This window comes from Seriola dumerili, unplaced genomic scaffold (genome assembly GCF_002260705.1).
Source record: "Seriola dumerili isolate Sdu_G_001 unplaced genomic scaffold, Sdu_1.0 BDQW01000331.1, whole genome shotgun sequence".
In the NCBI taxonomy this organism is placed as follows: Eukaryota; Metazoa; Chordata; class Actinopteri; order Carangiformes; family Carangidae; genus Seriola; species Seriola dumerili.
The window spans coordinates 2,833,289-2,855,726 of NW_019174586.1; the positions used below are offsets into that span (position 1 = coordinate 2,833,289).

General features: G+C 39.5%; 2 protein-coding genes across 2 annotated transcripts; both read left to right on the forward strand.

The window, feature by feature from the left end:
- Window positions 1-1,060: 1,060 nt before the first annotated feature.
- On the forward strand, window positions 1,061-4,636 carry alg13 (ALG13, UDP-N-acetylglucosaminyltransferase subunit). The gene is made up of 4 exons (XM_022760316.1): window positions 1,061-1,246; window positions 2,613-2,775; window positions 4,048-4,186; window positions 4,282-4,636. Exons 1-4 carry the CDS (start codon window positions 1,166-1,168, stop codon window positions 4,391-4,393), a joined length of 495 nt encoding a protein of 164 aa, XP_022616037.1. The 5' UTR covers window positions 1,061-1,165; the 3' UTR covers window positions 4,394-4,636.
- A 4,643-nt stretch (window positions 4,637-9,279) lies between these two features.
- On the forward strand, window positions 9,280-22,112 carry LOC111232723 (sestrin-3-like). The gene is made up of 9 exons (XM_022760357.1): window positions 9,280-9,462; window positions 16,207-16,404; window positions 16,647-16,829; window positions 17,163-17,408; window positions 18,328-18,442; window positions 18,635-18,759; window positions 19,560-19,726; window positions 19,861-20,005; window positions 20,147-22,112. Exons 1-9 carry the CDS (start codon window positions 9,397-9,399, stop codon window positions 20,234-20,236), a joined length of 1,335 nt encoding a protein of 444 aa, XP_022616078.1. The 5' UTR covers window positions 9,280-9,396; the 3' UTR covers window positions 20,237-22,112.
- Window positions 22,113-22,438: the final 326 nt, after the last annotated feature.

Sequence of the window (22,438 nt, forward strand, 5' to 3'; positions counted from 1 at the left end):
TCCTCTGTGGAGCTCCGTCAGCAGGTTCGCTGCCGTACACCTGCATGTTCCAGCTACACAAAGTCTTCACATCACATACTGCCCACACTCAATTTGCAGGCATGCTTGCTTAGCATAAATTGAAAGCATAGCAACTCTTTGAAATAGACAAAGACTCTTATTCACTGTCACTTAAAAATGAGGAGCAGATGCTCAACTCAAATGCATCTAGTGGCGAACAGTTCGTCTCAATCAGTCGGTGGTGTGTCCTTAAATTCCTCATAATGTGGATGAATTTCAGTGTTCTCCTGAACTTTCTTCCAGCTTTTTATCCCCCTACTTGTCTTGTGTTTCTACTTGTCAGGCGTGAACAATGTGAGCCTCCATCCTGCCCTTCTCTCTACAGTCTGTAAGTACTGTCACCTTCAAGTCGAGCACACAGTACACAGCAGTTTGCCAAGAGCTGCAGGAACCAGCAAACACCCCATTAGTGACACACCTGACCCGAGCTTTGTTTTATCAGTCTGTTTTCAATTAATTAATTAATTAATCAAACATGAATATGCACCATTTGAGTAAAATATCAGCTCAAATACTGACAGTCCTCAAAGGCAAGATCTGAATACTTTCTGATCTCACTCATGTAGGACTTTCTGTTTATCAGTACAGTGTAGTCACCATGTACCCTCTGTGCTAACTGCAATTTTAAATGTTTTTCAGAAACCACAAATTAAATGACATCAGCTACAAATATTTAAAATTTAAGATTTCTTTTTTGTTTTGGATTCTTTATTTATACGTGACTGTTTTGTATATTGAACATTTCTTGAAGCTAATTTCTCTATCTCAAGGGATATTAGATTTGTATTATATTGTAGAGGAGTCATGATGCTTTACTGTTGTAATTCATGTATTACTGTGAAGCTCAGCAGCATTAAAACAGTGATCATATGTGGACTGTTACATTACAACAAGGTGCAAACTCAGACACATTACAGTGTGCATAGAGGACGTTTCACCTCCAGACCTGCAGGTGGCAGCACGAGGTGTTTTCTCACCAGGACTGTGGCGTGAAGCGGAAGTAGCTGTCAGATCTATGGCTGCAGGATGGAGAGGAGGCTGCACAGTGTTTGAAAAAGAAACTCAACAAACAGGCTGAACACTGACAGGTTTTCACCGAGCAGACATGAAGACAGTGTTTGTGACTGTCGGCACCACGAGTTTTGATGAGCTCATTACAAACATCACGTCCTCAGAGAACGTCCAGGTGAGGGAGGTTAGAGAGTAAAGGTTCAGTTCGTTGCTAATTGTTACTGTGTACAGTCTCTGTGTGAAACTCAACACGAGTATATGATGGTGTCATGTATGTCTGTGTCACTGTTATTGTTTTGCCTTTTGTTCAATTTTGTCTTTGACAGTATCGGTGTTGTAAATTAATTTAATAACATTTACTCAACTTCAGTACAAACATGAGGTACTCATACTTCATACTCATATCAGAGGGAAATGTTGAACACTATGCAGTATATTAAACTAGCCAACAGTATTTTAAATAGTTGAAGTTGGGTAAGTTGCAATGATTAGCTGATTAATTGACAAGTGTAACTACTTTGATATTTAACCGGTCATTTAACGTCATTTTCTAACCAAAATACCAAATAGTTGATGGTTCCAGCTTCTTGAATGTGAGAATTTGTCACTTTTCTTTGTCTTAACATTACTATAAGTTGAATGTCTTTGGGCTTTGGACGGTTGGTTGGACAGACATTTTAAGACATCACCTTGGACTCTGGGAAATTGTGACGGGAATTTTTCATTATTTTCTTACATTTTATCATGAAAGTGATTAATCAAGAAAAAACTGTTAATTACTCACTATATAAGCTATATCAAATATATTATAGTGTCATAGAATTAGTATGTTTCCTCTACAGATGCAGGTGTAACTAATAAGATTAATGATGGCTCCACTGCACATTACCAGGACCCTGGAACTACAAGGAATTTTGCCATAAATTATGTTTTCAACTGTGATTGATGAAGACGATGGCGAAGTCAAAATGTCTGCCAACAGAATGGTCCATTATATTTGAAAATGTCAAGACGCACACTTAAGTAGTTAGACTTTTTTTCTCCTTTGGTTTGGTATCGATGGACAAGTTGTCCCACATTGTAATTTACATGAGAAATTGAGGAGCTACTCAAGAAAATTAAAAATTCATTAAACAACTTAAATAAATTTCCCACTGGCAGTAGTGTGTCAGAGTTGCACGTTCATTGACGTCTCTCAGCACGTCCTGTATTATATTCTGACAAAATGTGGCCAAAAGTTGTTCAAACTCTCAGAACTTTATTTTAACTTATATGGAGATCCCAAATTTCCCAAACATAGCAAATATTGCTGAGCTGAATTTGGAGAAATGTGTATAAAAATGACCAATCCTATGATGTATCAGGTTTTGAAGCTGTCTCACACCTGTTCTTTCTCATGAAACATGTTCAAGAATTCATAGTTGTTTTTAATATTTGAATTAAAACCTGTTTCCCCCTGAAAATGGCAGCAAATAGCTTTATTATCCAAAGGATGAATTTTTTCAACTAGTGGTGACCAGTTATTTTTCTTCCCCCCACAGGCTTTAAAGGCTCGAGGATATGAGCGTTTGGTTCTTCAGGTTGGAAGAGGATCCCTCCTTCCAGCTGCTGACAGCTGTCCTCACATCAGACTGGAGGCTTTTCGATTCAAAGACTCTATAGCAGAGGACATCAAGCAAGCTGACCTCGTCATCAGCCACGCAGGTGAGTCCCACCTGGACACTTCCTCCTCTTAACACAACACACTCAGGGTTGACTTTGCCAGGTGTAAATGGAGGATACACATTAGTTTAACATCTTTTTTATTCTGTCACACTCATCTGGTGCCGTTCCACAAGTCAAAGATACTGTCTAAAGTAGGTTTTCTAAAGAAAAACATGATGCATTTTAACAGTCTGTGTCAAGCCAAAACACGTAGTTTCTGTATTCATTGCCTGTCCTGAAGATAATCATGACTATGTAGAATTCGAAGGAAAAGTAAATACAGGTAAGTGAGCAGTGTGCAAACATTAAACACAGAAGTGATGTTTAATGCAGTCGAGCATCAGCAGCAGACGGATAAAACATGAGGGCATCAGACAGGATGTAGCAGAGAGTTCAAGACAAGATGATATTCAAGCAGTTAATAAAACATACACACACTTCCCTGTAACAAAAACATTCACAGGGTTGTTCTTGCACAGATGCTTTCTGTGCCCTCCCACTGCAAAGTCCATAAGGAAAAGATACATAATGCACACTAGCATTACAAAGGGATGAATGAAAAGCAACTTACATAAATAAATAAAAAGTCAAAATACTTTTGTTCAGAAAAATAACAAAAAAAACACACACACGCTTATAAACTCATATATATGTAGTTGTGAGGAAACAAAACATTCTCTTGGATAAATGCACCTGTGTAACATAATCAGCAAAATCACTAAATACCCCAGGCTGAAAAACATGGTCCGTTCACTTTAGCATTGCAAACTACACGACAGCCCCGCTTCTCCCCCAGTTAGCACATTTATGCATATAATGAAAGAAGTTACTAAATACGACTGTAGATATAAAACTTAAAAATGTCAATACATTGACTTCACACCTGTTTAAAGTCTTAACGTCACATATACAGCAGCAGAAAATGTGCACCGTCTTCTGGAAAAGTCCATAATGAAATGTGATGAGTATAGTTTATAAAATAAAGATGAGTCATAGTAAAGTGTCCAATCTTTACATTAAACCTTTACTGTTCATGACATAGATCAGCAACATCACACTACTACAAATTCACCAAAAGACCTTTTTAAATTCCTTCATTAATGCAACCAACATTGGAAAAAAAAAGAAGTAGATAATAAGTTCAGTTTTAAGCTTGTATATCAGGGTTTTCATATTTTCATAAAATCAGTAGAAGCCAGCAGCTGCAAAAATACAGACCGACCTCAGCTCCAGACATGAATAAAGATCTTGATCTTGTTTTTTTTTCCTCAGGGGCAGGAAGCTGTTTGGAGGCGCTCGGTGCAGGCAGACCGCTGCTGGTCGTCGTCAATGACAAGCTGATGAACAACCACCAACTGGAGCTGGCCAGGCAGCTACACTCGGACTCCCACCTGCTGTACTGCACATGCACGTATGTGTTCCTCACAGAGCTGCTACAGTTTATACACGTGAGATTATGTAGAAAAAGAAAAGTAACAAACTTTTCTCTCTTGATAAATCTTTCAGAACACTGACAGAAACGCTGACGACCATGGACCTCTCTGTTCTTCAGCCCTTCTTGCCTGGACAGCCGAAAAATTTTGCAAACTTTCTAGACAAAGCCCTCGGCATTCAGTGAAAGTTTAATTTTACAGCGCTGGTTTTTTCCTGTTGCACTAAAATGTGAAGATTTTCAGAATATCATGTCGTTGCAGAACTTTGGAGTCTTTTCTATTTCTGTAATAATACATGTGATATATGTCTAATAATATTTGTCTAATTTCAAATTCCTGTTTGTTGTGAGTTATTTGTTTTAAAATGGGATGAACATAGGCTGCATTGGTTTGAAAACTGTTGACCTCGATAATCCACAGGCTTCAGGTTTTCTCAGTGATTTTTATCCTCATCAGAGTTCAAGGTAAGTGACTGCTGTTGGATTCTTTTTTAATTGTTATGTCTCTTGTTATATTCTGATTTTTTTTTTTTTATTTCAAGCCCTCCTCCAGACAGCTGGATTGTAAATCTAGAGATGGAAAATTTATGCTTAATGTCAACCTCTAATTTTAGACAAAACAACTTGTGGCATCTGTTTGAGGATGATACCAGCTTTCATTATAGCTGTCACTATACAAGCATGTTGCTCTTCAAAAGTTTATCTCTATCTCATTGTCAACTAGTAGAGAGCGAGTATAAAATGTCCCTCTCTGTAGCTTATTTGCTTTATTTTATCCATTTATACTGGTTTGTATGTGACCATGTGTATGATTTATTTATGGTCCGCTATGTATTTGTGTGTGACATAGAGTGGTGTCTCGACGGCTCGCTTCTCAAGAGGACCGACGTCTCGACTCACACCAAACCTGCTCAGCCTGTAAGTCTGTCATTTTGCATTTCTCTAATTCTATTGTTTCTTTCTAAGTCTATGCTGCAGGCTGTTCTTTTCCTCTTGACCAAAGGCTGTAGCTGAGCACATGCTGGAGGAACCCAAAATGTAAATTTATGTAAATAGAGGTCATTCTGTATATTTCATCAAAGGTGTCTATTATGAAGTAAAATCTGAATAATCCAACCGACACTGTACGTGGCTTTCTGATTATAGATTTACATAATTTCCGTCTACTCTCTACTTATTTAAAAGGCAGACAAAAAGCCAGTTTGGTGTAAACGGTCCTGATTTGCAGAGACACTAAAGGAATTTGCTGCATCACCATGAGTTAAGTTGTACCAATTCTTGCCACAAGGGTGAGATGATGTTTAAATCCATGACCTTGTAGGTTTCTTATCATTTGTCCTTCCAGCACATAGTGGAGTATGCACCCAGTGCTCCACTTACCATGTGTTACCAGCTCCCATCGTTCAGACCTGAAGTTTAATCTGGTAACATTTCACTTTAAGATCCTCTTTTCGTCATTTCTAGTGTTTATTAACGTACAGTATATGTCAACAATTATAACTTCTCTTATGAAGACATACTTTGTCTTATTACACGTGTGTTTTACTGTATTGCTATTCATTATCTGTTTATACACCAGCATCCGGCCACAGGAGGAGTTGTAGTTGTTGACAAATATATTAATACTTAGCCTATATGTACACCATCGTGTGTTATACACCAGTTATTAAATGTTTTATACAGTGATTACAAATGCTCGATAATTAATACAACGTTGCCTAAAATCCCTCTGTATGTTCCATGACCTTTTTTTTTCAACAAAGTCTACCTCACTCTGTTCGTGTGTCCCTGCACAGCAGCCAAAGAGAATATGTATCTTAGCTCGGGGAAGAGGTGCCACCATCTGCTTCAGTGATCAGCGTATGAGAGGAGTCATAAATCATCGAAGGTGCAGCGAAGATTTGTATACTGTGTTTATTGGACCAACCTAGGAACAGAAACTCTGTTAGGGGTTTTTTGTTTTTTTATTTTGAAGATAGGTTATTTTCAGTCTTGTTCAGCTGGTGTGGAGTGACCACTCTTCTTTTTATTTGTAAAAAAATCCTTGCAACACTGCTATAAGTGCTGATGTTGGTCAAACTCTGTTGATTCGTCATTTCTTGGAGTTACAGTTTCTTCACTAGGAGAGTTTTGTTAAACAGGAAATGTTGGAAATGAAAGGCAGCACGTAGTCTGGTTCATCCTCCGATCAGTGTTTAGTCATGACACCAAACATTTTTTCTCCTCTGCTACAAAGTCTGGAGAGGCAGAAAGATTCAGCAGAACTTTAATTGATTTACCAATCAGCTGTTTTTAGTGGAAAAAAAAGGAATAAAAACCTGATTTCACCACCATTTTGTTAGGATACTGTTGTGAGTTTCTTAACTTGCCTCGAGTATAGGTGGGCTTTCAGACAGCAGTCATTTTGATAAGGATATGTCAAATCTCACATCGCTCATACATGAGGAATAAATGTGAAAACTGCCAGACTTCCTTTTTAGGAAAGTCCCTCCTGTTTGTTTCAAGAAGAATTTCTTTGGAATCGCAAGAGTAGATGGGATAGGAAGCTCACTGGTACAGGTGACTTTCTTCAGTTCCTTCCTTTAGTCAAATGTGTTACAGCTTAAGAGCATAAAACATCTCCTTCCGAAGAGTGTGATAAATGAGGCGTAATAGCTTTCGTTTCTGATCTGTGGTAACATCAGTCAGCTGTTGTACGACCTCAGCTTGATTAAGGAAGTGGTTGCCTTTAACAAACAACAGAAAAGAAAGTACAGGCTCACATAACAACATATAGTGATTTTTATTAAAGACAAGGCACTCAAGAATACATTACTGGAATGCCTTTATGCTATAATGCTGCTTCTGAATGTTGTATATATTATAATTTGTTTGATATCACAACAGTCAGACTTAAACAACTGAACAGGTTCCAGCTAAATTCACAGTGGACACAAAATAACATTATGTAGTTTGGTTAACTTATTAGCGGTTTCCCAGACAAGTAACCCTGGTCCTATACTTTTTCTTTAAAATTCAATGTCTCCATTAAATAGTGTAATTATTTTAGGCAAAGCCACAACCTCGTGGGGCTTCCTTTAATTTAATTCAGCAGTAGTTATTTGGTTTGGACTGGTTCTGCCTGCCACTCCAGTGTGATTCACATGATGTTTGTCCAAACTGCATGTTAATCTAATAGAAATGGACACTCTTGTCTAGTTTGACTTGTTTCCCCCTCCCCCCACACTGAAGCATCTCTTCCAGCTTTATTTTCATTTTAAACTTGTGTTGTTTGATACACCGAGTTTCCTGCAATAATAATATAGTCGGGTGCCTTAATGTAGCATAAATTCATTTGCTTTCATGCAGTCTTTAAAACTGCTGTATTATATCTTATCAGTCCTCGGCCCCACTGCAGCTACAAACAGTCTCATCACTCACACAAAATCTGGTTTAATATAGAGAATATGATTGCCTTGCACATCAATTCACAGCTGATATTTAACTTTAAGTCAGGTTAGTGTATCAACACATTAAACTGTGTCAGGGTGGCACATTATCTGAAGTGTAAACTGGTCCATTAAAATGAATTTAAGAAGGCTTTTTAAAGAACCCACTGACAGTAATTTACATATTTAATTAACCTATTTCCTTGTGTTTTGCTCATTTCTGTGCATGTTTTGATTTTTGTTTTCACAAAACTGAAGTTTCCAAAGAACAGAGCAAACTTTATTTGGTCCGTGGTCGCTCTTCACAGGAACATAATGCAGTATTGAGCAGTTAATAACAAACTGTATATAGCTGATCATCTTATCCTAGGGGTTATTAAGAAAGTACAAAAACACAGAAAGGACTCTTGTGTGTAACTAATTGAAATAAAAGTCTCGACTCCTGCACTCAGACAGAGAAAACAACCTGATTTGAACCACTGCAACACCAAGATTTCTGATAAAGAACAAACTCCCCATTCATTAAGACAGGAATGGACTGAATAAGTCCATACAAGAAGTGACAAAGCAGAGGGTTAGTCAAACCAGCCTGAATGCAGTGGTCAGTTGTGGATATCACGTGGGAAGAGGCACTGTTTTCAATGCTTGTTGTGTGTTTGGATCAACAAACAAGCATGAATGACGCATCTTCTCTTTGCCTTTAGGACATTTAAATGATTTGATGTGTGACAGATTTGATTGTCTCTCCTGTTAAGTCTTGCACAACATGGATGGATGTATTTCAAAAAAGATAAGACACCTTTTTTTAATGTTATCGCTGAGATTTATTGATGGTTTTATTCCTGTTAACTACCTCTTAGGGCTTTGAAAAGTCAGATATCAATCCACCCTTCATTTGTTTTACTGCTTTAGCCTCAATAGTTTAATCCAGATTGATGCTGTAATCTTACTGGTTTGAGATCAGGGTTCTGAGCAGGGTTCTGATGCAAATCAACCCCATATTGCAATTCAATGACCACAGAAACACAAAAGATGATAAAGACACAAAAGATCCACAAAGATGAAAAATTACCATATTTTCAGAGAGGCAGGGGCCTTTTACCTGTCTGTACTCAGGGAGCCCATTTTCCCATGATTTGCTCATATCTATGATGGAATAAAATTACCTTGCCTGATGTTCTCTGTGTTAATGACTTGACACAAAGAATTAAAGCAGTTTGATAAAGCATTTCAACGACCACGATAGAAACTAAATCAATTAACGTCTTAAAACTAGATTTTGACACAGGGTCCCTCTTCAAAACTGGGTCCACAAGATGGAGGATGTGGGACCTGGTATAGTTGATATTGTACTGAAGTGGTGCAAATTTGCGATTTATCAAATTATTTAGACAGAAATAGAGTAAATCTGGTGCTTTTGGGGCCTTGTTTCCATGAACTTGTATGAAGTCGGTAGTCTGACTGTGTGAGTCCTGCTCTGTCTGCCTGTTTTGCCTCTGCGCTGTTGTTTGCAGATGTTCATTAGCATTTGGATATAACCCTCAGTCAGACAGCTCCGCCTCCCGTGCTTTGATTGGGCACACTGTTACCGGAGCTGTCAGCTCTGCTCCGGGAAGCTTTTCTCTCATCGCAGTCCATTCTTCAGCTAAGGACTGACGGACTGACTTCGGCCAGCGGCAGGCTATTTGCCTTTGTTAGCTAGCTTGGAAAGCAGCAAGAAAAGACAGAGCCGCCTCCATGCAATAGCACACTTTTTGGAAAATGATCATCTGTGCGAATAAAATGGAGTACCCCCTGAGAACCCAGTGCCAGCGAGTCCAGAAACAGGTAGGTTAAAGCTGACACTAGACGAAGCTGAAACACAGTTTTAACGCATTTAAAGCTAGCGGCTAACTGAATAGCCTGAGTAACGTTCATTCATTTGTCGAAGCGATTATATTATATCAAAGAAAAAAGCTATTCTCCCCACAAGCTGTTTGCTTTGCTGCTGTTTTAGTTTTAATTGAAATCTTTGGGGAGCGAAGGGACGACGTGTTAGATAAAAGTTAAGGTTAATAGTTTTTTCAGTCTATAAACTTTTCATCATAGTATCAGTCAGTAACGTTACAGCGACTGGAGTAAGCTAGCAAACAACCAAACTTCCCATCTAGCTAACTCAGCTAACGGTTTATCGAGCAAACGTACTGGTATTAAAACGGTATGAAAGAAAACACACAAAAGATGATTTTCGTGATTCAGTTCAAGATTAGGAGCTGCCACATTTCCTCACCATCAGGAAACATTTTGTTGTTTCCATTCCCAGCCGTTAAAATGTCACGTAAAGCTCGCAACCACTTCGTCAGTCTTTAAACCGCTAGTGTTTCTAAGCTACATTAACGTCAGTGCAACTAAATATGAACAGTTTCACTAAAATCAGCTGTGTGTTCTTGAGATTAACATCACAGCGACTGCTCTAACAGTGTAACATAGACTCTGCTTTTGTTCTTCCACCAGCGTTGATTTTAAGTGCTTCCTTGTAATATGCGGATATATTTAAGTTTTCAACCGATTTCTTCTTGCCAAATTCTATCATTATAATGCAGCGAGGTTCTGAAGTCGTTGCTGTATGAGGAGACGGCTGTAGGTGAGGATGACATCATCTGAGGATTTGGGAGAGATGTGTCTCAAGTAATGCAGTGTCACTTATTTACTTATAAATAAGATATAAGGTCTGGTCGAAAAGACACATCAGTCTATATGCTTTAATCCACGAGGACTGACGGGGATTTTTCCGTTTTTCCTGGTTGCGGTCCGGCTAAAGGTTGGCGACTTTTATTGTGCTGTTTTTGCTGGCTGAACTGGACTGCCAATCAAAGTTGTTTTTCTCCTCTGTCGCTGTTTTTTCATTTTGCAACAGATAGGGGGCGCTGTCTCAGGTCCAGTCCAAAAAGGCATGTTTGCTGCAGATTAGAGTCCAGAAATGGAGCAAAACAGGGAGGAATGCGAGCAGCAAGGGATTCAAAACCCTCTGCTGTGGTTTCAACTCCAGATTTGTGTTACTTTTCACCACCAGCTCTCACTGTTTGCAGTTCATCATTCTCATTTAGCTTGCATTTACTCTATTCTTGTGTTTTTGTCTACATAATTATCTGTAACTGGTGACAAACATTCAGTATGTGTATTGAAGCAAATGTTGTTGCAGAGGCAAATAATGCAACTTACACGCAAAGCTGTCTTTTAAAATAAACAGCACATATTTGGCAGGCATTTAAGCACCACAAAATGTGAGGACCTGACTGATATTTTTGTTTATGAACAAGATAAGTAATGAATTACCCTGTTATCAGTCAAAGTCTTTTGTGACTGCGTCTCTTTCTCGCTCTACCTGCCTGCCATGTTTTCTGACAGGTCCAATCACTCATCAACTGTATGTGGGTTTGGCTGTTGGGCTGTTTTGTTTGTCTTGGTTGTGTTGCATGTGCTGCCCCCCCACCCCCCACCCCCACCCCCTTCTCTCCCAAACCTCTTTGGGCTGCAGCTGGTTTTGTTTTGTGCTACTCCCTAAGTTCAGGTTGCAGAGCAAAATCGGCCCCGGCTGCTTGTGTTTTCTGGTGTTTGGGGTGAGTGGGGGGGGTGCAGGGGGGGGGGGTAATGCCGTCAGGACGCCGGTGCATGATAAGGAATGGACCCCTTCCAGGCTCAGTCGGAATGCAGATTGAATGTCCTTCTCCTGTATCTGCAGCAGCCCCCCTCCTGCAGCCCACCAATACTACCAAACACACACACACACACACACACACACACACTACATGCGCACATGCACGTCTCATCTCAAGCTGACACATTTACCCTTGGAAGACTGGTGGCATCATTTTTCCACTTCTTTGTCTGTCATCGTCCTGCGCTCTCCTTCGTATTCCTGCTTGTACAGTGCTGCTGTTTTGTTTGTCAGCCTGCTATCAAAGCCCGTCTTTGTCTCCATTTACCTTTCCTCCCCTCGCTGACGTCACCCCTGTTTTTCATTTCATCCCTGCCTCTTGGTCCTCTGTGATCAATAAACAAATGACCTCTCCTGTGTTGGGAAAGGAGATTTTTTTTTCTTTTTCTTTTTTTTTTTGAATGTCAAATGATCTGCACCTGTGAATTTTTGCTCACAACAGACTCTCTGTGAGCTGTTGTTATTTATCTTTTGCAGCCAGGCCACAAGTTTGAATTCATCTTGTGATTTGAATACAGCAGCTCTAATATCAACATTGCAGTCTCGCGATTGTCACCTCAGGCTTGTTTTTCTCTAGAAAAAATGGCTCTCTTTCAAAATCAGTTGCTGCTGGGTGTACTGTAAGCAGAATTAATAGGTTTTTGTGCACAAAGCCTCAATGTGCTTGTGCTTTATGAGACTGTGTGCATCTATGTAAAACCAAAATATGCTTTGTAATACCATACACCGTTGCCTAAATGATGATGTGTTCCTTTTTCCTCTATATCTCCACCCACACATGCTTGTTACCAGCTTTTTTTCTTTTCATGCGGGTGTTTTTTTCATGTGGGTGGATAGTAAGGAGTATATCGCCTTATCAAAAATACTCCTGTGTGCAGCTTTTGTGGCTTGTTTTCAGGCAACAGAGATGAAGCAGTGTGGATGAGTGTCTGGACAGATTTGACAAAGGACGTCTGCCTAAACCTTCTTCCCCTAGTGTATATTAATCACAAGTATTGATCAGTTCTGATGAAAATGAAGTAATGTGGGATGGATCACTTTTGTGGTAAATCACTGAGGTAAAAATTGCCTCTCTAATTGAGTCTGGCAACCATGAAAAAGGGAAAATGTGTCATTTCAGCTGAGCCTAACCTTTAAAAAGAGCTCAGAAAATCTAGAGGAACTCCTGGGAAATTTGAAAAAAAAAATAAAATACAAAAAGCATTGTTATAAACACATTGTTTGTCATCTTAAATAGGAAGTTGAGTTGAGTTTTAATTTTGCTTTCATGTTTAAGTGTCAGCAGACTCTGCAAAAAAGGGTAGGATGTGTCATTTCCTGCTGCACGACCATGCACGTCAGCTGTTGTTCCTGTTTCAGTTTGACTTTTGCTGTCGTATTTGTCCAGACATGTTTGTGGGATTACACAAAATACCAATTTCCTCTTTGATTGTGTGAGGCCAGTAATGGCAAACCCCATCTGTTAAATCTGCGTAAGAGTAAGTGTTGTCACTTATATTACTGTCTTTGTCAAAGCTGTGGACTTTACAGTGGCTGAAGATTCAATAAATGACAGAACCAGTCAGTTTAATGACTGGCCTGTTGAGATTTGTTGTGTTTTGTGTTTTTCTGTTTGTCTTTTCTTCTCTGCTGGTATTATATGTATTTTTCTCTTGATGAAAACTGCAGTGTGTTTATCACCTGACTGTGAAGCCTGGTGTGGGCACTGCAGTCTCAGACAGTGTCCTGTGTGGGCACAAGGTTCCCTGTACGATACACAAGACTGTCATTTCAGCTTTTACTGCTCTAACAACAGCAGTAACCTATTAATGAATTCATTGTCATACAGAAATCGGGTTTTCCCTTATTCTTTGTACGAGGAGCCACGGCACAGACATACTGGAGCTGGCTGTGCCTTGCTTAGGGGACACTTCAGCAGGGTGAAAGCCAGTGTTGTATCCAGGTTCGTTACATCACCTGGTCATCCCTGATGTCCGACTTTGATAAGGTTTTGTCCTAGCCCCAGTGGGATATTTGTTGTCTGACTTTTCATCTCACATATATCCAGCTTAAAATGTTTTCCATACATCTCTAAGAAGTGTGGTGTAGGTATGAAACCTAAAAGCCAAATACATTTATTGTTTTGGATTCACATTGTATGTTTGGCTGTGATTCTATTAGGACTGCAACTGAGGATTATTTTCATTATTGGTTATTCTGCTGATTATTTTATTGATTAATTGAGTAATTGTTTGGCCTAAAAAGTCTCTCTCTCTCTTACTGAACCACCACAACATATCTTTATATTAATTTATAAACACTATTGTTGCCAGTACTTACAGTAGTTTGTCCCATTGAGCACATTTTTCTATTATAAAATGTAATGCACAGTTCATATATCTTGGCCACAGTTCTTTAACAACCAAATGTAAGTGATCCTTAACAAAAGTGCTCATGTCAAAAAGAATCATATTTGCTCATTATATTGTCATCAAAATTAAAAAAAAATATCTGATAATCTGTATCTGCCATTAAAAATCCTGTATCGGCTAAACTGAAGAGAGAGCAGTTTTTGAACAGTTTCACATGGCTCGTTTGTAATCAGATGAAAGTATAATCACTTAATGTTACAATCCTAGCTTATTCTACAGTGATAGATGGGGAAAAATAGGTTAAGTGGTCTTTAAAGCTCTTAATAAGTCGCACTCAAAACATGTTTTCTGTATGGTGTAGGCTTCTGAAATGCTGGCTATTTAAACAGCCTTATTCCTTGTTTGATGGAGCAGTAACCTAGATTCTGCAGTGCAGCATACTAATCAGTAGCTCTTGTGTTTGGAGAGAGATACTTCTGTGAACATGCTCTTGTCAATAGGTCTTTGATTGGCAGGCACCTGTGTGCTCTACATTCCTCCTTCACCATTTCCCATGTATGTTGACAGGTGAGAATGGGTCAGGGTCTGTGTCCGAGTTTCATTTGGTGCAAACTCTCGTCCACTCATTGCCTTTTTTTTATCCTCCTGTTCCTTTCAGAGCCTTTTCTCTGTTGCTTTATATAAACTATAAGGAAATAAGGGAAATATAAACATTCGAATGAGACTCGAGATTTGTTTAATGTGTAGAATATTAACATGTCTTTTAACATCCAAGCTTGGATGTTATATAGGTCAAGAGGTGGGGCTTGTTGCAGGATCAGGAGGAAAGTCTCATTCACTGCAGGGAGAAGAGAAATATCACATGGAGCTACTAGCCAGATAAACATGGTGCTGAATGCTACTGAGCTGTACTGGCCTAAAATTAAGTAACAAGGCCCACTTGACGCTATTTGCTGCGACTACCTGTGACATAAGCTGAGGTGTCTGTGATTTGACAGGCCAGTAATAATCCTAGACAGCAGACTGTGCTGTTAAAAGGAGAAGTCTTTGCCAACATTCATACAGTTCAAACTGCAGTGAACCATTTGGCTTTGATCGGCGCCGTGCTCTCAGGTTTCACATACAGGGGAACTGAGTCCTCACCCGTGGCCGAGCTCCCAAACACCTTTTCCTAGAGGCTATTGTATGACGGCAAGAGAGGTAATAAATGGCTGTACCTATGAGGGTAGGCCAGCTTCCCTCTCCACATGGGTCTGTTGCTCTTGGCCTCGGGCTCAGCCTAGTCACTCCTATGTTTGTGTGTTTGGTCTCATCCGCTTCTTTGCTGCTGCTCAGCTTCCCTCTTTAAGGCCTCCTAAGCCCAACATTCACATTAGTTCCTTCATCTGTGGTTCCTCCCAGCATGTAAATCCCCTTTTCAAAGGACAACTTTGGGTGTTTTCTTGCCTCTGGTTTCAGCTGTGTATCAGGCTTTTTTTTGTTTTTGTTTACTTTCATTTCACCTAAGTGAATACCTAGTAATGCATGGTGCTTCATCTACATTTGAAATAACGTAGAGGAGTTGTATGAAGCATCAGACCCTGCTGCAGCCAACATGAGTTGGTGTCTGTGTGTCTGTCGAGCTCCCAGCTGAGCACCGTTGTTTGCTTGTTTTATTTGGAGTAAGAATAATGTAAGGAATGCACTCACTTGCCAGTGGCGCCGGTATCACAGCATCACGACTGCTACTCTTCCAAGACTGCCTCTCCTCGGCTGATTTAAGGTGTGGAACATGAGTCCAGTCCAAAGCACAGCCTGAGCCTGTCATCACATAGAGTGGACACTGAAGTCCAACCTTATCTTGAGACAGACTGCTTTGGCTACCAAATGAGTTTCAGTAATTCCCCAAAGGACGGTCTATATTACTGGTTTCTTCTTTGACTAATCTGCTGATTACTTTCGCATTTAACTGATGAATTGTTTTGTCTATGAACAGACAGAAAAATCTAACTGCTTGTTTTGTCCAAAAACACAAAGATACTCATTACAGTCATTACAGTGACGTAACAGAGAAAAGCAGAAAATCTTCATATTCTATTAGCTGGAACCAGCATTTTGTTGACTTAATTTTTTAATTACTGAAACAAATCATAGAGTATAGCGCTGCAACTACCTGTTTTTTTTTTGTTTTTTTTGATTAGTCAAAATTTTACAAAATGCTGGACATTGATGACTTATTTTGTGAAACCAACAGTCAAAAAACAAAAGCTACTCAGTTTACCGTCATGTATGACGAAGAAAAGCATCAACTCTTCATCTGAAAAGCTAAAACCAGAAAATGTTTGTCCGTTTAGATTAAAGAATGACCCAAATGATATTCGATTACCAAAATAGTTGCTGATTTAATTCTGTCGCTTGACTAATCAGTTAATTGACTTTTCAGAACATGAACTTCACGAAAACAACTTCCTCAGCTTGTACTGCAGTAACAAACAACCCATCAGAAAACAACCTTCTTTGCCCTCTGTGTCCTGGTTTCTGTAGGTGATGGTGAACGGTGAGAAGGAGCGAGTGTCGCTGCTATTCATGAAGGCTCTGGTCAGCAGGGGGAGCGTGGACGCTGTGTCTCAGCAGATGGCCTCTCATCCTCAGTACTTGGAGAGCTTCCTGCGCACGCAGCACTACATCCTGCACATGGACGGTCCTTTGCCGCTGCCATACCGCCATTACATCGCCATCATGGTCAGTGACCTGGCTGCTGTTGTTAATGCGTACCCAGGATCTCATCAGTTGTCATCCTAGAGTACATGAAGCTAAACAAACACATAATAGTTTGGGAAGCTCTTGCACAGTCTGTTATGGCAGCAAGAATCACCAGGGATCATACTAGTATTATTCAAAATGAAAGAACAACAAGATGCAATGTTTGAGTTGGTCATTTTTCCAAATCTGTCTGTTCAACTTTCTCTTCCCATGACCTCCAGGCTGCAGCACGACATCACTGCAACTACCTGGTGTACCTGCACTCAGCTCAGTTTCTGAGGGTGGGTGGGGACCCTCTGTGGTTGCAGGGTTTGGAGGCGGCGCCCCCTCGCCTTCGCCTCCTTGACCACATCAACAAGGTGCTGGCTCACCAACCCTGGCTCACAGCCTGCTCACACATCCAGGTACAGCAAAGCAAAACACAGACAAACCCCACAAAACAAAATGTTCATTAACTGTAACAGGACAGTATGAGATGAAAACCTATTATAGATTACGGAGATACTGATTTTTTTATCATCATTATTGTTATAATTCTTTAGACCACTCAGGATGTGGATAAACAAGTAAAAAAAAAAAAAAAAAAACCATAAAATTAGAGGTGGTTAAATTTGTAAAATGTAATTTTTCTGTGGTGTTTTTGTTTTTATTTTCACTGTGAAAATGATCATTATTTCTTGAAGTGTTTGATTGATCTGACCTGTGTGACCCTGAGCTCTCGTCTCTGTTCCCTCCAGACGCTGCTGAAGTCGGGCGAACAGTGCTGGTCGCTGGCTGAGCTGGTGCAAGCTGTGGTGATCCTGGCCCACTGCCACGCCCTCTGCAGCTTTGTGTTTGGATGCGACACTGACTCAGACTTTGTCCCTCTCTCCAAATCTCCTAACGGTACCCCACCAACCTTCTGCCCCTTTGATGCTGCCAACGGCAACACCAACGTGCCTCAGTCTCTCGCCACTCCCTCGGAACACATAACACGACGACGGGTAACAAATCAGGCCTCTTTTTTATTATCATAAGCATCATAGAGGATTGCAGAGCGAAATACAATCTGTTTTGCAAACAAATTCCTCTTGTCTTGCCTTTTGAACATTTGCACTGCCAAGAAACCTTCAAACTGCATTTGCTTTGGTTTCTTTAATGCGGTGTCTATACAGTAACTTTCTTATGTGGAAAATATGCTGTGGAAATAGACATGAAGGTTTATGTTTAATGTAACACTATTTCAATATAGTTTTTTCCTTGCTCCATTTGATATAAGCTGACGAGACATTCATAAAGAATTCATTAGGCTTTTATAATTAGAAGGCTTATACAGAAGGGCTGTAGCTAATGTTCAGTATTATGTATTATTGCTTAATTGCAGAATTATTTTTGCAATTAATTGACAACTATTCTTTTAGTTTATAAAATGTCTGAAATGGTGAAAATAGTCCAATTCTTTAAATATCATGTTTTGGCTTGTGGAAATGAACACATTGTAGAGGCTGAAGCCCGTGGACGTTTGGCATTTTTGTATAATACATGATTTTAATGACAACAATAATAATACAATATATACAGCAGAATTTTAGCAGTTAGGCATGTCTTTGCTTGAGAATATGATATTTACTAAGATGCATTTGTAATCGCAGAAAAGACTGAAATAAATTATAATTCATACTGTAGTGTGAAATAGAGGATTAATTTAGACCACGAATTTGCTATCTATCTGCATTAAATCTGAACAAACTTATCTTCACTTTGATTTTAAAGAGCTCATCTGTGTGAATATGAGATAATACCTGAAGTTAATACATGTATGATTAGATTATTTCCTTCCACATTAGTAATTGCTGCTGTCTGTTCCTTGTAAGATACATGAATGTTCGTTTAACTTCATCAGTCTGATATTTGTGTCAACAGTCTCTGGACTCCAGCTGTGATGTGGTTTGTCTAAAAGAGAGGATTCAGAAGTCCCAGGAGGAGCGTGAGAAGAGAGAAGAGCGCCTTCTGCAGACCCAGACACTCCAACAAACAGGTAACCTACTTGGCAGACGAACACAGAAACACACACACAAACACTGCTTAGATTTTCCCACTCACTTCTGATGGGTATCTTGAGCATAACATTTCATTCACATGGTGTGAAACTTGACAAATTACCACTGATCAGTTGCACTTATTGACGCACTCTCTCTACCTCCTTTGCTTTCATTGTCTCTTTTTTTAGATATGGAAGAAGAGGAGGAGATGATATGCTTCGCAGATCTGTCACGTTTTATCACAGACCCTGACTTTTGCTATGAGGAGTTTGCTCGTAGGGAGGAAGACCACTTCCAAGTATTTAGAGTTCAGGTACGACATGGAGTTTGTGCATGTATCATCAGACAGGTGGCGATGTCCCTTTTGTGCGATGGTCACAGAATATTTGTTCCTGATTTTCCGGCAGGTGTCTGTGAAAGTCATGGTCTTGATGTGTTTGTTAGACTGCAGCCTGTCACATGAGCAACCAAACAAATGCTTTACAACATGCTTTATGATTTTAACTACAGCAAACTCACATGTATGATATAACCCTCTATCACGTGCCAACGCTTATCAGATCTGGTAGTCGTGTGAGCTGATGCAGTCTGGAAGTGAGCCATTCAGTCAGACACAGTTTGAGTGGACTTCCAAGTGGTCAGCGACCAAATTAAGATGTAAATTAGTCGTCTGAAGTCAGGCAGCCCCAGGCATAGCAGGTTTATCAATATTGACTTTGACATTTTAATACATTTGTTTGGCTCCCAAACTCAAATGAGTTCCTCAAGAGAACATTACAAATAATTACAGGGGCCAGCGTTTGTTTATTCCCACATAAATTTGCAATTTTTATGTGTTTTTTTTCAGTAGTGCACATGGCTGGTTGATTAAATTAGGTTTAACATGTTTCACTGTTCCTCTGCCAACATGCCAGTTCTCTGTCAGCCAGTTGTTAGTGCCATTGAAGTGATTGCATGCTGTAGTAAAATAGAATTATAGTTATTTTTTGACACATTACTTCTTCCGACCCATTTTACCTCTAAAAACTATTCAAATAAGAAAAGCAAAAACTATATAATTCTTTTGTTGAAGAAGTCTAAAACAGCAGACATGTCGTTGTATTGACTCTGCAGGACTATTCCTGGGAGGACCACGGCTTCTCCTTAGTCAACAGATTGTATTCAGACATCGGGCACCTCTTGGACGACCGATTCAGGAGCGTGACCACCCTCCCCTCGTTGCACAGCCCCGACCTGAAGAGGGCAATCTGGAATTACATCCATTGTGTGTTAAGAATACGGTGAGACTGCAACTTTTATTTATTTTATTTGTGTGCTAACAATAAAACACACACCCTTTCTTACTCATACAAAAGCCCTACTTTTCATTTTAAGTTTTAGTAAATAAATATGTTTTGAACAAATATGTTTACAGCTATGATGATTATGATTACGGTGAAGTGAACCAGCTGCTGGAGCGAGATTTGAAGCTGTACATCAAGGCTGTGGCTTGTTTTCCGGATGCCACCAAAACCCCAGTGTGTCCGCTGAGTTGGGCTGTACTTAAAACTTCAGAAAGGGTAAGAAGGGTTTTTAACTGACCTCTTTTCATAGGAAAAATATGATGTTTCAGGCAAACAAGAGATATAACATGTTAGATAAATATAACATGTTAACCCTAGTCAACCCTCAGGACCCATTTCTCATTTTCTCTCCCTCAGATACATGTGAATTTACTAATCATGGAGGCCCGGCTGCAGGCGGAGCTGCTATATGCTCTGAGAGCCATCACTCAGTACATGATTGCCTAAGTGCTTGGAAAGGCACAAAGTCAAAACTCTTCGCCGGTACAGAGAGACCCAGAGACACGAGGATAAAGAAGCAGTGAAGTGGGACGAGAGCGGCACGTTTAAGGACACAGAGCTCCATTGTTTTGTGGCTGTGCCTCATGAATGTGCTTCTCTTTTTCTCAGAGTTAATGTATTTATACCATAGTGTGCCACAGTCCCCTCCTCACCCCTTTCTGCAGATTCTCTTATTGTGAAGTCCTCTTATCAAACATCTCGGCTCTCAAAAGGTTGTGTGCAATTATTACTAGCGTTGTTTTAATTTTTACCTGTTGTCATGTGTTCCAGCTCAGTCTGTGAGAAACTGCTTGGTTGTAGCAGAGTGTTACAGTGGCCAATGCTCTCCTTTTTAGTTCAATCAGTCTCCTTTTGTATTAACTATGCTTTCCCAAAAAATATCTTTTTGTACAAGTTGAATGAATGTCAATGGGAGACCAGGGCCTTTGTTTTTTGTTTTTTGGACAATCCTAGTCAGTGTTGGAGGAGGACATTAAGTGGACTGTGAAGGACGACCGCTTTGCTCTCCCTGACATTTCGTATTAATGCTGGTCAAGAACAAACACAACGGTGACACTGCTGGAAGTTATCACATCACTATAGTTTCTTTTAATAAGCACTTTTTAAAACTTTATATATTTATAATGCAAGGTAGCTCATTAGTAGACATTGAGACACACAGAGTGTGGGTCTGACGCCTTTCTTGTCACTGTATGATGTGTAACGAACATTTTTAGACTGTTTGTCCTCAAACTTTCAGACTTTGCTTTTGTGCTCAACCCCAGATGAACCCCTGAGTGAAGTTTCTTCTTAATCCAAGATATTTCAGTGAATTATTGGAAGGATTTTGATGTTTGCAAACCACAGAATTTACACCTGATAAGAAAATTTGTAACTAAACTAAACTAAACTGAAGTGGTCAGTGAGCTGTTTCCTACAGTGAAGATAAAGCTGAGCCATTTGCAGAATGATTGTTTTGTTTTTTTGTACTGACGTACTTCAGAAATGAATCAAATCAGAGACTGAATTTCAGACCAAAGGTCATTTAAAAACAAAAAAACTAGTAAAGTGATGAATTGGACAGATGAAAAGTGCACAGACGTAGATGTGCACTGGTCAAAAGCTGAGGTTAAGTTCGGGTTTTTGCTCAAAGCTTTATGCTAAAGCTTTTTTTTGTGTGAGCTGTATCAAGGCTGATTATCAAGTCAAAATCCATGGTACAGTTTGCAGAGCAGAACAATGTGCAAACTAGTCGTTAAATCACTTGTATCTTTTTTCTGTCTTTTTTATTTTATTTTTACGGTTTTTGTAAACTATAGAGTTCTTTTTTGTTTGTTTCTGGGTGTGACAGTAGGACCTGCTTATTGTGCTGCAGCCTGGGTAGATGTAGAGGTGTGACGGACTGTTTAGAGATTAGATTTAGATTTAGAAAAGAAACAAGTGCATATCGACAAAAGCAAAAGCGCTGTTAACACAGGTGCCTTCAGGCTAAAACTGGAGTGCTGCTGAAGTGGAGGGATGTGACTTCTGGAGGTTGAATGTGGGCTTTGGTTGCAACTGAGAAACACCTCCACCTGACGAGTGGAAAACTTGTGGTTTTTCCTGCATGAACGGGAACTGTTTTTCCTCATGTTGGTCAGCACGCTTTCTGATAAATATTACGGTTGTGAATGCCCGTGTTTTCTATCAGGCACCTTCTACAAGCCCCAGCAACTCAGTCAGAGCCTTTGACACAGATGGATGTTAAAAATGTTCAACTTTAGCAGATTAAAAAATGGACAAGTATCTAAAAATAAAATGACCAAAAAAAGAGAACAAGTGAAAAGACAAAAAAAAATGTTTTTTTGAAAATGTGAAGAAATGTTTTCTATAAAGATGCTCTATGAAAATAACTGCTGCCTACTGTCTTTTCTTTTTTCTACAGGATACCTTAAAGAACCATACCAACATTTTTTTTTCATGTTTTTGTTCATGTAAAAATCATATAAACCTTTTATATTATGGCTCAAGCAATCCCTTAATTGTTAGACTGAGTTTGTAGCCTATAGGCAGCGATTTACAATTACAGCACATTTGGAAAGTGTTCACTCAAAAAAATTTTTTTTTTACCTCATTAATCTACCCTCAATATCCCATAATAACATAGTGCAAACAGAATTTTAGATTATT